The 17,041-nt window shown below is 48.3% G+C and overlaps 1 protein-coding gene and 1 long non-coding RNA gene across 5 annotated transcripts; one reads left to right on the forward strand and one right to left on the reverse strand.

Annotated features, from left to right (window-relative positions):
- Positions 1 to 24: 24 nt before the first annotated feature.
- On the forward strand, positions 25 to 4,513 carry LOC128836935 (uncharacterized). Its single transcript, XR_008444857.1, has 3 exons — positions 25 to 112; positions 984 to 1,105; positions 3,009 to 4,513. It is a non-coding gene; the product is annotated as an uncharacterized LOC128836935 (long non-coding RNA).
- Positions 4,514 to 7,958: 3,445 nt separating this feature from the next.
- Positions 7,959 to 16,544, reverse strand: LOC128836873 (zinc finger protein OZF-like). 4 transcript variants are annotated; one of them, XM_054027560.1, is made up of 4 exons: positions 16,481 to 16,544; positions 14,905 to 15,031; positions 13,593 to 13,703; positions 7,959 to 12,034 (listed from the first exon to the last, which is right to left on the reverse strand). In XM_054027560.1, the coding sequence occupies exons 2-4, from the start codon at positions 15,029 to 15,031 to the stop codon at positions 10,593 to 10,595; spliced, it is 1,680 nt and encodes a 559-aa protein (XP_053883535.1). In that variant the 5' UTR covers positions 16,481 to 16,544; the 3' UTR covers positions 7,959 to 10,592. The 4 variants fall into 4 exon arrangements, with proteins under 4 accessions (XP_053883535.1, XP_053883534.1, XP_053883531.1 ...); XM_054027559.1 differs by lacking the exon at positions 16,481 to 16,544 and having other exon boundaries at positions 7,959 to 12,031; positions 14,905 to 15,933; XM_054027556.1 differs by lacking the exon at positions 16,481 to 16,544 and having other exon boundaries at positions 14,905 to 15,933.
- Between the last annotated feature and the right edge of the window lie 497 nt (positions 16,545 to 17,041).

Genomic DNA, 17,041 nt, shown 5'->3' on the forward strand with positions numbered 1-17,041 from the left:
CTTCAAACATTTCACCAGAATCAATATGGAGTGAGATACAGAACAGTGTCTATTAGTAAATTAATACATTATTTAATAATTGTTCAGATCTGGAACTGGGATGTGAGTGGCCGTAAGTAATAAAATACTCTTGGTGCTTTGTAACTTGTGCCATTAAGGTGAGATAAGAGAATTTCCAGAGGTGAAATTCTCTGTCTAGGCTGCGTGCTGCAAATATCATACCCCACTTTCTATTTTGTATCTGATTTGACACTAGTCATACCACATGTATGTGGGGGGGGGGGGGAGAGAAGAAATCAGCCAAAAACAATGGTTAACCAAATTGTGGCAGATCCAGATGTAACGTTTTTATATTGTTTATATGGACAACAGTTACAATTTAAGAAGTCTGTAGGACTAACCCTGCTTTATTCTTAGACAAATTAAGAACAAGAGAGAAGCTAAATGTATCAGAACTTATTGAATTGTTGTATAAATATCTAAAATGTTATAATTAGTGTCACATCTTTTGCATGGTGCACAAGAATTCTATGAAGAAGCTATCACACAATTGTTCCCCCAGAACTATGTTTATTATTTACATACAAACATTAAGGCCTAGCTTAGTGTACACTATGGTTAGACTGATTTCAGATGGCTTCTAAAACACAGATCACAGTAAGTACCATCAGAGGTCTCACAAACAACTTAAGGGAACACACACCCACACACACACCTAGTTAAACCACTCTAATATTGCTTAGGGTGACCATATGTCCTGATTTTATAGGGAAAGCCCTGATTTTGGGGTCTTTTTCTTATATAGGCTCCTATTACCCCCCACCCCACGTAGCGATTTTTCACATTTGCTGTCTGGTCACCCTAATATTGCTGTGGGAGTTGCACAGTAGTAGTGTGGTTTGGTATCCATTACTTTTCAAGTTACTTAGAGAACTCTTCATCTGTGCTATAATATCTCCACTTCCTTTCCTTTTTAATTCCAGAATTCCATCACAGAAATGCCAACTCTTGGTTTGATCAAGTTTTTGGAAAGGTACAAAATGGTTTCCAGTGTTGTATGTCATCTTAACAGCTTTGTACCTGTAATGACAGCACCTTTGCTTTAGTAAGTGCTAATGTTTATGTTTATTCAAATCACTTTGATGTTCTCTACTGAGAACACTATTTTAAGTATTAATCTTATATCCAAGTTACATGGAAAGGAGTTAAAGAGGGCAGACAAAGGATTTATCTGGCCTAGGGATATTTCTTTCTCTGAACAGTCAATGCACTTATAAGATATAGTGCAGTACTTTAATATACACCCCAAATACATTTTGTTTTCTCTCAAATTTAATGCCATCATGCACAGAAATTCCTGTGGAAACAGCTGAGGATCACACTTTAGAAATTTTCTGTGAATGGACTTTACCTCCAGAGTAATGAAGATCCATAGTTCACTGTTAGTGAGATGACATTTACTCAATTGATATATGTTGCATTTGTTCACTTTGATTCTGAAATTGTAAAATAAGCAAAAAAGCTGTTAATTATACCACAAATATTTTAACTAAGGAATTTATGCTTTTGTTGTTAGTGCTGAACACTAGTGACATCTGTATTTACTCATTCCTAAGGGTTATTATAAGATGCTATTTTGTGCAGAAGGGAATTTTCTTCACCAATTAGTGCTTCCACACCCCCTTTTGGGGGGGGGGGCCACACATGGGGGTCAATCAGCAGTCTCTATGTCCAGCCACCGTAGTCAACCACACACCCCAAAGTCTAATCCCTCCTGTCAGGGATCTGGCGTGGTCTATAATAGCCACTCCCTATGGCCAATAGCTGGGTGTACTGTAAGGGAGGGACGCAGGCCCACCCTCTACTCTGTGTCCCAGCCCAGGGACCCTCTGGCAGCAGCCTCGCTGTCCTCCTTCTCTCCCCTCCGTCTGTCCACTTCCCCTACAGCCCCTTGCACCCCCCCAGGCCCTTCCCTTCAGGGCCTGCAGCCTAGCAGGCCTCAGGCTAGCGCTCCCTTTTTGCTCCCTGAGCCTGGCCAGCACTGCGCTGTCCACAGTGCTAGTCTCCCCACTCTGGAGACAGACCTTCCCCCTGTCAAAGGCCTGGGACAGACTGCTTGCTCCCTGAGCAGCCTTCTTATAGGGCTGAGCCTGGCCCCGATTGGCTGTCTCCAACCTGAGCCCTGATTGGCCCTCAATAAGCTCTTCTCCCATTGGCTGTGCGTCTGCGCAGGCCCACTACAGATCAGAAAAGGGCTTCAGAAATTCATAGATATTAAGGCCAGAAGAGACCAGTCAATCAGCTATAACATGTGCATAACACAGGCCATGACATTTCAATGTATTACCTCTGTATAGAGCCCAACAACTTGTGTTTGGCTAAAGCATCTTCCATTATGGTGTCCCTGAGACACAAATCCCATATTGCAAATTAAAGAGCACTTAAACTACAATAGCAAGTGATTTTAAGCAAAGCAATTCATTGCAAGTAGACAGTTTGCAACAAATTGCTGACAACAGATCTTAAATTACTTTAAAGTTTATATATGTATACACTTGTGCCACATAGCGGTCTCATCAAAGGCCATGTGCTGCCCCCAGCCCGTTGCCTGAGCTCCGGGGGCAGGGCTGGCCAAAGTACGCAGCTGCATAGCCATGCTGCCTGGCTCCGTGCCAGATCTCAGGGCCCGGAACCGGAATAACTCCCCCGTCTCGGATAAGAAAGGATGGGGCCGGGGGGAAACATGCAGGATGGGGAGAGCGTGGGGGTCCCGGGCTAGGGATGGGGTGGGGAGAAGTCATGTGGGAGGTCACGGCCCCTGGGCTAGGGATCTGGCAGGGACAGGTAATGTGGGGAGGTCACGTGGCCCCCTTAGGGTGGTGCCCACTTAGCCTCCCTCCCCACTAGCCACTGCTGTAAGTATACTTAAAACACACATGTCGGAGAATAACAGAGTTCTCACTCTTTGTTTGGGTACAGCAAATCAGAAACTTTATTCTCTTTAACAGCTGTGTAAAGGAAGAGAGTGCACTAGGACACAGGGTCTCCCCCTCCTAGGCAGGTCTCTTCTCAGGTAAACAATTACAGCAAGCATTTATACCTTTTGTTACAGACAATGAAAAGCAACGGCAGCATTTTGTTTATACATAAGTCATTCTGATATCTTGTTTTTCTCACTAATATAGACTCTTAGTCTACATTCCATATTGTTTACACATTATCTACACAAGGTCGAAACACTTCTCACACTGTTCTTTCCCACTCGCCTCACAGAATCCTCGCTTCTACAAATCTCACGTTATTAGGGTTACAGTTAGCCTGACTCTTGCTAACAAACTGTCATGCACTGCAATCCCCTTCCTGTCAGTTCTTTCTCTGCTTCCACACACACATACTTAAAGCATACACATACTAACCCTATATACTGCCCTATACACTAAACCATCATTAAAAGAATATTAAGCTTATGCTATACATCTGTTGCTGTTTTCTTTTAAAAGTCAAATCACTGCCGTGGCTGCAGTTCAATTCCTGCTCAGTCAGCTCTGCCCTGCTCCAGCTTTCTTTTCTATCTCTGCCGCAGGTCTTCTTTGGCTTCTCTCGCTGGCTTCCCGGCTCTTCCTGCACGCCGCTCTCCTTTTCAGACCTAGCCTCCGGACTTCGAAACTATTGCTGGCAAGTGGCCTTTATGGTTATGCTACATTGTACCTCTTTCTTTATGTATCTTCCTATTCTTAGGCCTGGTCTACACAATGAGGTTAGGTCAACTTTAGCCTCATTAGGTCGATTTTATAATGAATGCGTCCACACAACCAACCCCCTTCCACTGACCTAAAGGTCTCTGAAAATTGACTGCTGTACTCCTCCCTGAGGGGAGTGGTGCTAAAATCGACCTTCCCCTGGGTCGAATTTGGGGTAGTGCAGATGCAGCACTGTGCAATTAGATGTTCTTGGCCTCCGGGAGCTATCCCAGAGTGCTCCAATGTGACCGCTCTGGACAGCACTTTCCACTCCGATGCACTAGCCAGATACACAGGAAAAGCCCTGGGAATTTTTGATTTTTCCTTATTCAGGATGGAGATCAAAGCTACAAAGCAGAGACTGGAGAATTATCTCTAGTGACACCATGTTTCCTCCACCCCCCCTCCCCAATCCGCCCCCATGGGCAGGACAACAGGGAGCGGCCCCCCTGGGCTGGGGAGGGACCATTCTACCCTGAGACGGGGGGGATGGCAAATTATCCCGACTCAGGAATTTTAATCCCCAGATTAAAAGGAGCCAATAATGTAACCAGAGACATTTTTCTTTAAAAATTCCTGACAGCAAAATAATAACAAAAATAAAACGGGCTCCCCCGTTACTTTATCGCCCCTGCTCCTGCCACCAGCGAGATGGCCCTAAACTCCCAACTCATAGGACGAACCATTTCCCTTTTGGGCAGAGGAACTCATGCTGCATAAAATGCCCAAGGTTCAGAATTGACCTGTTTAATGTTGTTCCTCTATATTTTTAAATTCGGATCCTTTAAAAGGTTTCTCTTCTCTTTAGTGACGGGGGGGGGGGGGGGGGTATTTACCAAGTCAATAGGTTTGAAGATTTTATTAGTGATCCCGCCCCCCTTTCCAGCTGAGAATGGGCCCCGCCAAAGTGGCAGTTATGGCAGTTGGACTGACCCTTCCCCTCCCCCCTCCCCAACTGCCCGCCTCAATGGGAAATGGCTCAGCCTGGCCTGGGGGGACTTTAATCCCTTCAGTCTGTGGCAGAGTAGAGGTTAATTCGGTCTGTCTGTCCTGTCTCCACCGGGGAGTTAAGGGCTGAGGAGGGGGAATCCACCCTAGACAGGGAAACCCCAGGCTGGTCCAGGCTGCTGACCCCCCTCACCCTCTCAGGGGGCAGTTGGGGTGGGAAAGGGGGCTGGCCAACTGCCATAACTGCCACTTTGGAAGGTCCCACTCTCCCAGCTGGCAGGGGGTTATCCTTACACAATCCCCAAATCTGTCACTCTGGTAAAAATCCCCCTTTGCTAAGGGGAACAGGGAAAATGAAAAGGATGTGATAGTTCAGAAACCCCAAACCAACATTAAACAGGTGAAATGTCAGCCTTTGCCACTTAATCCCCGTGCCGTTGCACTCCATATGCTTTCTGAAAATATGCTTATGAATGTGAATATGACATTACTGGAATATGCTTTATGCTAAGTATGCCCCGTAGCATATCTTTCAAAGGTTATGATCTCCTGAATATATTCATCCTATTTGTATGCCTGTATCATTTTTATATCTGAAGTTATGAGCATTGGCTCTATTGTATTTTAAGTGTTTGCTGTGGGAAACACCTAAGGGAGGTTTGGCCAACCTACTGTTGGTGTCACTAGGCATAGCTACCAGGTAACTCGGGGGAGTGGAAGGCCGTAAGTGCCGATGAAACTCCCCTGCTCTGGGTCTAAGTGAACCACAGAACTCCATCTTGTGAACTTTAACCTACCTCCATGCTAACAGCTTAAAAAGCAGAAATGTAATGGTTAGCTTTTTAGCAGACAGCTGCAGTTTCGCTCACACTAGCAGAAGCAGAAGTGATAACGAGGGGGAAAAGGAGGAGGGAAAGGCCTGTTACGTAGAGCTTGCAAGGTCGAAGATAAGCATGCGGACGAGAACTTTTCTCACATGCTACAATGCAATGCCTGCTGTAACCGCTGTCGGGGAGGGAGGGGTAGTGGGGGAGAAACAGACAAAGCTTACACAGAAACAGCTTGGAATATAAAATGGGACACTTGCTTGTATTTGCTGCGCTTGATTTGAGACATGCTGGTCTCCTAGTGCCTATTCAGAGCTCTTGAATAAATTTGGTTTGCTTCTCCACCCTGGTGTGTCTATTGGTGCAGCGCACACTGGGCAACGAACCCTGTTGCCCCCTCCCCCCCCCAGGCCCTCTGGGCTGGCAACACTACCGTGAAGGGATTATTCAAGTAATTGGAAGAACTTGACTGACAATGAATTTAGGGAGGCACCAATCCACATCTGCTGAGCTAACATGTAAACAATGGCCTTGGCCTGCAAAAAGCTGAATCATTCATGGACATGTGACTTGCCCATGTGGCTACAAACGCCATCTTGCTGCTGTGCTTTTGCACCAGAAGAACAAAGGGGTTTCCCCCCACAAGAGAGAGACTATAAAAAGTCCTGGAAGCCTCTCCATTTTGTCTTCAGCTGGCTCAAAAGGCTGCCAGTCAGGAGAACACCCCTGTTTATCACCTGAGATGTAAGCTGAAACTAACAAGGACTGTACCAGAGAAAAGGATCGGGCCCAGGCAAGGAAAGAATCCAGTCTGTGAAGAGCGGTGGCTCCAGGCACCAATGCTCCAAGCGTGGGTCTGGGGCGGCAAGCCATGGGGGGTGCCCTGCCGGTCCCTGCAAGGGCAGCAGTCAGGCACCCTTCAGCGGCACACTTGTGGGAGGACCTCCCGTAGGCAAGCCGCCGAAGGCAACCTGCCTGCCGTGCTTGGGGCAGCGGAATAGCTAGAGCCACCCTTGTCTGTGAAGCATGTTTATTGGAACATCTCTGAGGATGAGATATTACCTGTAACTAGATCCTCAGTGTATTAAGTTAGCCTTGTGTATTTTATTTTACTTACCTTGTGCTGTCTGTTATTACTTGAAATCACTTAAATTCTACTTTTTAATAATTTACTTAATAAAATCACTTTTGTTTACAGGTCTGTCTCATCTTACGCTGGGGTTACGTTCCGCAGTCAGCGCCTAAAGTGAAAATCGCCTATAGTCAAATTTACATTGAGTGTAATGGCGGGCGGAATTGCCTGCACTACAGAAACAGTATTTAAATTGTTATTTTTCTTTTTTTGTTTTTGTTTTGCCAATCGTGTAAAGCTGAAATCGCACATGTTAAATGCGCCTAAGATGCGACAGACCTGTATTAATAAACACAGAGTAAGTGATTAATACCTGGGGGAGCAAACAGCTGTGCATATCTATCAGTTTTATAGAGGGCAGTCAATTTACTAATTTACCCTGTATAAGCTTTATACATAGTAAAACAGATTTATTTGGGGTTTGGATCCATTGGGAGCTGGGTGTCTGAGTACTGGGGACAGGTAACTTGCTGGGCTGTTTTCAGTGAAGCCTGCATCTTTGGGGGCATGGCCCAGATGCTGGGTCTGTGTTGGGCAGGCTAGCGTGTCACAAGACAGGAGTCTGGGGGCCCCAGGCTGGCAGGGACTCAGAGGCAATTCCTGCACATCAGGTGACAGTCCCAAGGGGATCTCTGTGACCCAACCGCGCCCCCCCCCCCCCCATAGTGAAATGGTTCATCCCCTCGGCTGGGAGCTTTTATCTGAGGATAAGTCTCCAATGCCTCTCCTCCCTGCTGCGCGGGTGAGAACGGTCCTTCCCCAGCCCAGAGTGGCAGTTGCTAATTAGGGGCGGGGGCGGGGTTGTGCAGTTTGAAAGTGGAGGGTGAATTGCCCACAGAAGAACCATCTGGGCCTGTATTGGCTCCATCCCACAATCCAAACCCCAGATGCCCTTTGTCCATCACTGCAGCATTAACTCCTGGGAGCAGCAGCTGCAGGGGGTGAGAGGGGAAAATAGGCTCAGGAGGATCAAACAGTTCCTGAATTTCTAAGGTTCCCAGTGAATGTTTCCTGAGGGGCCACAACGGGCTGCCCAGGCCTCAGCCCCTGAGAGGTCACTGCCCCCCTGCATCCTATGGGGCTGATCACACTTCACAGGGATTTATGAGATCACCCCCATTTCCTTTCCTTGCCCATCTTCACACTTATGGCCAGGCAGCCCTACCCCATCTCGGTGGAGGGGCATCCCAGATGAAGCACCAGGGGCAGAGCAACCTGTGACTGCACATCAGGTTCCTATCATACAGTATACTTTACAGAGAATGTTGCCTCCCATATTGAAACAGGACAATAATGTTCAGCGCATTATCAGTTTTCAAATGATACTTTAAAAAACATACGTTGTACAAAATTGATCATTAACCTGATATGAACAAAGAGGTACAGACTGTCACAGTAATACAGAAAGGTTAGTATGTACCCACTCTGGGGAAATATTTTTCAGCAGATACATCTTCACTCTGTTCCAAACTGTGAGCTCATTTTTGCTCACATTTGTATTCTCCTCATTTAGAAGACAGAAAATTCCAGATTCCACAGACCTTACACACCTTTTCTTATCTAATTATGCACACAACAGTTTAGCTGGCAGTAGACCATAGCACACAGGTAGCATAAAACCACAGAAATATTTGCACCAACTGTACCTAGCACACAGTTTATATTTGGCAAACCTTAACAGAGCATACATCTTGCATCTGACAGATTCCACATATACAATGAACAAAGGTTAGAACAATTGAACTACTAGTAAATTTGTACAAAAAATCTTAGCATGAGCACTGAGTATTCTGGATGATTTTAACTAGTTTAGAGTCCTAACACCCCCATTTCTTGAGTAGAAAGAATAGTTTAAAGCCGATTACAACTCAGCTGAACACCAACTGGCATAACCAACTCCAGAAAGAAAGGCAAGATGGCTGCTTCTCCCCAACATCATCTTCCAAGAGTGACTGGAATGTAACAAAGTCAGCACTGCAGGGAAGATTGCAAGTCCTCACTTACACACATGGCAGCACAGCCATTTCAGACTCATATTTCTCTTGTATTATTTCATTCCCTCCAGGAACGATGAGACAACAGTGACAGAAAGTCTCATCTCATCATTGCCCTCTGACAGAGAAGAATGGCCACAGATTACCCCATCTTGAGGAATGGGGAAACAATTGGGAGACAATGCTGCTCAGTTTGATCTGTGGATGTTGCTGGGACTAGTTTCTCTCCCTCTTTATTTCGGAGTGTCTCTCCTGAAACAGTGCTCATTGGGCTGCCTGTTCCCATGCAGGATCCCATCTCTGTCCCTGCTCCATGACCTCTGGATGTTTTATGCCCATGTCACACTCTGGGCTGGGACAGCAACTCTACAAGTTGTTTACAGAAAACACCTACAACAAGCAGCAAACTTGAGTCCCAACCGGCACAGCAGAACAAAGTTGCCCAGAGAGATTTTCCTGCACTCCTTGCCACTTGGTGTCAAGGCTGAGATCCGGCTACATGTCAGGGTTTGTCTAAACTACCACGCAGGGTCCATCTAAGATACCGCAACTTCAACTACGTGAATAGCGTACCTGAAGTCGATGTACTTAGACCTACTTACCAAAGTGAAGACACTGCGGTAAGTCTACAGCTGATGATCTCCCGTCACCTGCGCTTGTGCTCCTCGTACTGGTGGAGTACCGGTGTTGACCCTGCTGGATTGATTGCTGCCTGCCGATCCAGCAGGCAGCGTAGACAAGCCCTAAGTATTACGGCTAACGTACACTAGATGTGCTACAGCTCCTGATAGTGTTCAAGACACCAAGCTAGCATACAAGATGCTCCAGTCTAACCCAATGGGAGAGAGCTTGTTTGTCAGCATAACACCTCCATCTCTATGAGAGGCGGTAGCTATGTTGGCAGGGAAGCTCTCCCATCAACATAGCTAAGTTTACACCAGTGCTTATGATGGTATATTTTACATCGTGCAGGGATGTGGATGAGTGTTCTGGTAAGTGATAAGTTCTATGTAGACAAGCCCTAGGTGGCATTAAAGTGCCACTAACTCATCCAGGAACACAAATTTGATTAAAAAAAAAAAAAAAAAGCCATTATAACAGGAAGTAACTGACATCTCTCATCCCTGCCCTTGCCTTTTTTCTGGTGTATGACTTCTGATGGCACAATGAATTAGATGATGGGTAAGTGATGTAGTCACGCTAATCATGACAGCAGCATCCATAGATGTCAAGCATTTGCATGTACCATCAAGATGATAAAGAAGGCAGTCCATAACCAAACGGCACGTTCTGTTTGTTGATCCGGAAACTCCAGTCTCCAATCTTCCGGTCCTAGCTGGTATTGCTTGGCTGGCAATTAGGTGTGAAGACAGAGCCCTGGCTGCATTATGCATGAAGCCAACTATCAGGACAGTTTGCTTCATAATTTTCTCTCAAAGCCAAATCAAAACAACCTTCCTTTTGATTCAGTACTATGAGAAAGACACAAGGGATGTCACAACCTTTCATTAACTCAGAAGACAAAAACTACTTTTCAGTCTCTGCCAGAATCTTTACCCATTATTCCTTTTTCCAAACAGAAAAATCCCAGAGAAAATAAAAGAATTAATTCCATTTGTAGAGCTTGAGAGGATCGGAGTTGCAGTGAGCAAACGGCCTGGGAGAAACGAGGGCCTCTAAAGTATAGTCTTGGCTCCAGTCATCCCTGTCCAACCTGCAGCCCATAATGCCCACAATAGAATGTTTCAGTACCTCTAAAGTTAAATGCTCCCATCTCAAGGACCACACAAATTATTTTAACAAACCCAACACCTAAACTCGTGTCTGTTTAGTGAAGAGGTGGGAACATTTCAGAGTGAGAGCAAGTTCTCCCTCTTTTACAGGCTTTGGGAACAGGGTGAAGTGAAAGGTTGAAGAGGTTCCCTCCATCGAACACAAGGGTCAGGAGTCTCTATTCTGAATGGGTTCTCTGATGCTTAGTAAGAGTTGATGAGCGAGCAAAGTGCTTCCCACACTGAATGCAGGAATATGGTCGCTCTCCTGAATGGATTTTCAGATGTTCAGTGAGAGATGATGAGTGAGCAAAGCACTTCCCACACTGAGTGCAGGGATAGGGTCGCTCTCCTGAATGGATTCTCAGGTGGTTGGTGAGAGATGATGAGTGAGCAAAGCACTTCCCACACTGTGTGCAGGGATAGGGTCGCTCTCCTGAATGGATTCTCAGGTGGTTGGTGAGGCCTGACATATGGGTGAAACTTTTCCCGCACTCAGTGCAGCAATAGGGTTTCTCTCCAGTGTGGATTCTCTGGTGGCTCTTGAGATGATGTATATAGACAAAGCCTTTTCCGCAGTCAGTGCAGCGATGGAGTTCCCCAGTGTGGACTCTCTTGTGTCTAGAGAGACTTCCGGGATGAAGGAATTTTTTCCCACAGTCAGCACAGCGATGGAGTCTCCTCGGAGTATGGGTTTCCTGGTGTCTCCTGAGACTTTGAAGGAGACTGAATTTTTTCCCACACTCAGCACAGGAATGGGGCTGCTCCCCAGTGTGGATCATCTGATGTCTAATGAGATGTTCTCGTAGGAAGAACTTTTTCCCACACTCATGACACAAGAAGGGTCTCTCTTCGCTGTGGATTTTCTGGTGTCTAGTAAGATTTGATGTAACTTTGAAGCTTTTCCCACATTGGTTACAGCGATGGGGTCTCTTTTCTGAGTGACTGCTCTGGTGCTTACGAAATGTTGACGAATCCATAAATTGCTTTCCACACTCAGCACAGGCATAGGGTCTCTCTCCTGAGTGGATTCTCCTGTGGACGGTAAGACCTATTATATGGAAGAATCTTTTTCCGCACTCAGCACAGCAATAGGGTCTCTCTCCCGTATGTATTCTCCGGTGGGTAGTGAGCGATGATAACCGGTTGAATATCTTCCCACACTCAGAACAAGAATGGACTCTCTTCTTTCTGTGAGCTTTCCCATGTGTCCTGAACTCCTTCTTCTTCCTAAAGCTCTTCCCACACTCGCTACAGTGATACAGTTCCTGTCTCCTATGAACCATCCAGTGGTGGCTCATCAGGTCTCTCTGCACCTTGAATTCTTCTCTGCACACACGGCAGGTATATAGGATCTTTCTGGGCTCAGCTTTTCCCTCTGCAGGAGGCTTTAGATATTGCCTGGATCTCCTCTGATGGCCTCTTGAGGTTACTGACTGCTTCCTGGTCAGATTTTTCCTCTGCCTTTGTGGCCTGCCCTGCCTCTTGTGGTGTCTTCTCCATTCAGTTTTCTGGGAGTGGTTCTTCCCTGATGTCCCTGGGAAAGGCCTGAGTGGCTCCAGGTTGCCACGCCCTTCCTCAGGAGTCTGCCCCTCAGCCCTGCTCAGGTTCCTCGCCCCTGCTTGGTGGGGAAGAGAGTACAGATGTTATTTCTTGTGCTGCTCACAAAGGGAAAACACTAACATTCCGAGCAGGGGGATGTGCCTGAGAACGCTCCACACCCCTCCCCTTAGAAGAGGGCTGACCATGGTCACTTGAGTGCAAGAGGCCAAACTCCCAGGGGTCCCAGCACTGGGGAAGGAGGAGAAGGTCAGTGTCTCATAGGCCCTGATAATAGTCACCAAAGTCAGTGAACATGAGAATCAGCCCCCACAATTCTCTCCCTACTCTGAGGCCCATCTCACTGGGGAGAACAGCATCACCACACATCAGCACTGACACCACTCTCCCGAGGACACACACAGATGGGGGGGAGGGGGGGGGAAGAGATAGCTCAGTGGTTTGGCTTGCTAAACCCAGGGTTGTGAGTTCAATCCTTGAGGGGGCCACTTAGGGATCTGGGGCAAAATCAGTACTTGGTTCTGCTAGTGAAGGCAGGGGGCTCGACTCAATGACCCTTCGGGGTCCCTTCCAGTTCTATGAGATAGGTATATCTCCATATATTTATTTTATTTTATTTAACACTCACAGTGTGATGGATCCCAACAGCTCCATGTTCTATGGAAAATGGGGGAGGGGGAGAGACTGAGGGAATCTGCGTAAGGGGAGAGATGGAGTTTCTAGGGGGATGTCAGGGTGAGGAGCTGTAGCACTTCTCATGTTTGGGCTTCAATCCCTACTGTAATGCTCTGTGAGGGGAGAGTTTGCAGCTGAAGGACAATTCGTGAAATGAGCTCTCCGGCTCCCACTGGTGTTTTCCATGGTACTACGTAGGATTATGTCTCTGTATTCCAAACCCCCAACCTTATTTAACACTCTTTAATGCTGGCCATAACAGTGTCATGTTAACACCTTTGGCTCTCTGGGCCCATGTAGTCTATACGAATTAATACAATATTGTCCAAGATCTGCCAGCAGCTCAGTGGCAGAATGAAGAATAGAATCCAGGTCTCCTCAGTCCCACAACATGATGTTGCCTCCCAACCAGTCCTGGAGAGTAATAAGGAAATCCCTTATTAATGTCAGTTCAGAGCCCCAAAAAGCGATGGAACGATGTTGGGTCCCTACAAAACTGGGCCTGAACTTGGAAGGGAGATTCCCAAGTACTGCTTAGCCATTGATTCAGACAGCCAGCGTAGGATTACAAACACTTTGGTGGACAGGATTAGAATTCTGAATGATCTTGAGAAACTGGAGAATTGGTGTGAAATCAACAAGGTGAAATTCAAGAAACACAAGTACAAAGTAGTTCACCTAGGAAGGAAAAATGAAATGTACAATAGAAAATAGGGAATAACTGTCTTGGCAGCAGTGCAGCAGAAAAGAATATGGTGGTTACAATGGATCATGAATAGAATGAGAGCCAACAATGCGATACTGTTCTGAAAAAGCCTAATACCATTAGACTAAAAGACTAACATTCCAGGATGTATTGTCACTTTGGTAAAAATGTATCAGGATTCCAGCTGCCTTCAAGCTACTGGTTGGATCCCTCCACATCATTTTAACTCCTTCCTCACCTGGGTGGGTGCCTCTTAGGATGTCTCCATCTTCTGTGAGACCCTGGACATAAGGATCTTCCCCTCGCTCTATGCTGGAGATCACCACTGGCTTGGGGGTCTGGATTCCTGCTTAGAGAAAAGTATCACCCCTAAGAACTTGTAGCAAAAGATCTGCTGCACTTTGCGCAGATCCATATGCAATGTTTGTTCCAATTAGGCTATAAACTAATTGTGAAGGCTAATAGGCAATTGTTTTCCATGGAAACATGAACTGCAGCTTATGGTCTGCCATTTCCACAGGTGCCAGGTTGTTTGCAACTCAATATCCTGCCACTAACTGACAGTGGCGGGATATTGAGTTGCAAAAAATCTGGCACCTGTGGAAATGGCAGATGGAGAGGACTGCGGTGTCTAAAGGGATTGGGGGGAACACATGTTGCAAAAGCTGGATATTTCTTCTTGTCCTAGGAGAATAGTCTTACTCTACTATGGCCCAGCACCCCTCTCCCTCCTGTGGCTATGTTTACATAAGAATTAAACATCTGTAGCTGGCCTGGGTCAGATGACTTGGGCTTGGGCTGCAGGACTGCAAAATTGCTGAGTTGCTATTCGGAGGGAGGGTCCCAGAGCCCAGGCTCCAACCCCAGCATGAACATATACACTGCAATTTTTAGCCCCCCAGCCTGAGTTCCACGTCCTGAGTCAACTGACCCGGGCAAACCACGGCTGAGCCGTGGGTCTTTTATTCCAGCATAGATGAACCCAGTCTGTCTTTCACCTTCACTGTGGTGTTGGCTGGCCTCTCATCCTGTAGACCTGCAGAACACATGACCCTTTTCTGCTCATGTGCTCTGTCTGGGGAACTACAAGAGCCAGGATTCTCTTGCATTAAACTGTGGAGCAGTAGTGACTATGGGTGGAAGGATCTCCTCTTGAAGATATGAAGTGTAGTTGTAGACGTATCAGTCCCAGGATATTAGAGACCAGGTGAGTGAGGTAATATCTTTTACTGGACCAACTTCTGTTGGTGAGAGAGAGCTTTCCTTTCCCAAACCTGAAGAAGAGCTCTGTGTGGCTCAAAAGCTTGTATCTCTCACCAACAGAAGTTGGACCAATGAAAGATATTACCTTACCCACCTGGTCTCCCCATAGACTGGTTGCTCTGCTCAATTAAACATGTCTCTATCCATTCACACCTATGCGCCCCTCCTTCAAACCCCATAGACACCTTTCCACCCAACCATTCATACCAATGCGCCATCTCAGTTACTGTGTCTCTGTGCAGCACCCAGTGCACTGGGGCCCTGATCTCACACACACAGCTCCTCACCTAGTGAGACCAGAGTCTGGTAATTTTCCCACATGACGTGTTTGTAAAGTTGCCTTTGCTCCTCGCCCAGCAGTGCCCACTCCGCTGGGGAGAAATACATGGCCACATCCTCAAACGTCACCGACATCTGAAAGGACAAACAACCCAACTCAGCATGGCAAAGTTTACACACTGGTAGACAAATAGCTGTTGCAGGTGATGCAGATGTACAGTGGTCCATGCAACTGGGAGGGCACTGGGAGGTTTGAAAGTTTGTACCATGACTATTGGTGCAAGTTTGTCACACTGTAAAAAAGGTAATGGACAGTGTTGTGTGTGTCTGTGACTCAGCCCACAGGGGTGGCTCCGGCAGCTGGGCCCCCTGCTGTGGGTGTTGTATACTGGCACAAAGAGTTGTACCTCCTCCTGACCCTCTGTCATGATGGGACAGGCAGGCCAAACTTCAGTGAGTGTCACAGCAACCTGGAGCACCAGGTCACAGCCCGAGTTACATTTAGCCGGCACACCTGACCCTCTGTCACCATGCTGGAGGGCTGGGCAGACCAAACCTGAGTAGCACTGCAGCCCCTCAAGCCATGAAGCCATACCCAGCCTGCCCCACTGGAGCCACTATTGCAGGGTGAGAGTGGGCCACATTGTGGGGTGAGTACAGGGTTGGCTCACTCTCCAGTTGCTCCCTCCCTGGGCTTGCCCTCTTATTGGGCGGGCACCAGGGTTACACTATTGTAGCTGTTTTGTTCCCAGGATATTACAGAGACAAGGTGGGGGCGGCAATCTCTCCTACTGGAACAAATATATTCGTTCTTGAGCTACAGAGCAGGGTCCTGGAGCCCAAATGTCTGCACCGCAATTAAACTCCCCTGGGCTGAGTTCCAGGAGCCGGTGGCAGCTGGCACAGCCCGGCTGCAGTTCTTGAGTTGCCCTTTAGACCAGCGTCCCCGACCTTTGCCGCGTGGCGGGCACCGGACAAGCAGCCGCCAAAATACCCCATCATCAAGAGGCGTCGCCGCCGAAAATCAAACGCATTTCGGCCGCCGCTTGTCCGGGCACCCCTGGGCGCCCCAGCCAGAGAGCTGTGGCTCCAGCAGTAGCAGCCCAGGCTTTCAGCTCCGGAGGGCTCTGGTTGAATCCCCAACACGCTGCCCGATGGGGCAGTCGGACAAGGAACCTCCCTCCCCCGCGGTCCCCAGGGACTCCGTTCAGCCTTCCCCAGCGCCTCCCATTGCCAGTGTGTGCAGCGGCCCCAGCCTGGCCCCGACCCCGCTCTCCCGAGCAGGCTGCTCACAGCCCCAGCAGCACAGGCCAGAGGACCTGTCAGCCAGGACCTGCCCCCCCAGCCCCGGCCGGTGCCTGCGCTGCGGGAAGGGGGAAGGACCCGGCAGCCCCCGGAGCACCGCCCCGGGGAAGGGGCCCGCCCGCCCCCAGCAGCGAGCAGGAGGGTCGGTCGGGCTGTCGCGGGCTGGGGCGCGGACCCTGCCGGGCTCCGACCGCTGCACAAACCGGCCCCCGGGGGGGTCTCTCCGGTCCCAGCAGCTCCCTCCCCAGGCGGCGATTTCCCGCCCCGGGCCCCGCTCACCGCGCCGGGCGCTGGGGCTGCAGCCTGCAGAGGGGGCTCGCTCCGCACGCGCAGCTCGGGCCGGGCTCGGCCCCTGCCCGCCCCCCCGCAGCAATTGCTGGGCGTGTCTAGGCTGTGGAGGACTCGGAGCTCTGTGGCTTTAACCCTTAAGCAGCTCGCTCGGGGAAGCGAGTTGCAGAGGGAGCCACTAGGGGAGACGAGGTGAAGTCGGTTCCCGGTTTGTTGGTGGCTCCCGGTCCCTCCCCTCCCTGCTGCAAGGGCGGGTATTGGAACAACGTTATAGGGGGGGCTGGACACCCTGTGTAGGATGGAAACCACTTCAAACCAGGGGTGCTGCCGCTCCTGCCCCCCAGCGCCCTGAGTTCCAGCCCCCCCGTTCACAGAACATTTCTTAGTGATTCATCGGGGTGAGAGACCCCTCTTCAAACATTTCATCAATCAATATGGAGTGAGATTCATAACAGTGTCTATTAGTAAATTAATACATTATTTAATAATTGTTCAGATCTGGAACTGGGATGTGAGTGGCCGTAAGTAATAAAATACTCTTGGGGGCTTTGT

This window comes from Malaclemys terrapin, chromosome 4 (genome assembly GCF_027887155.1).
Source record: "Malaclemys terrapin pileata isolate rMalTer1 chromosome 4, rMalTer1.hap1, whole genome shotgun sequence".
Classification (NCBI taxonomy): domain Eukaryota; kingdom Metazoa; phylum Chordata; order Testudines; family Emydidae; genus Malaclemys; species Malaclemys terrapin.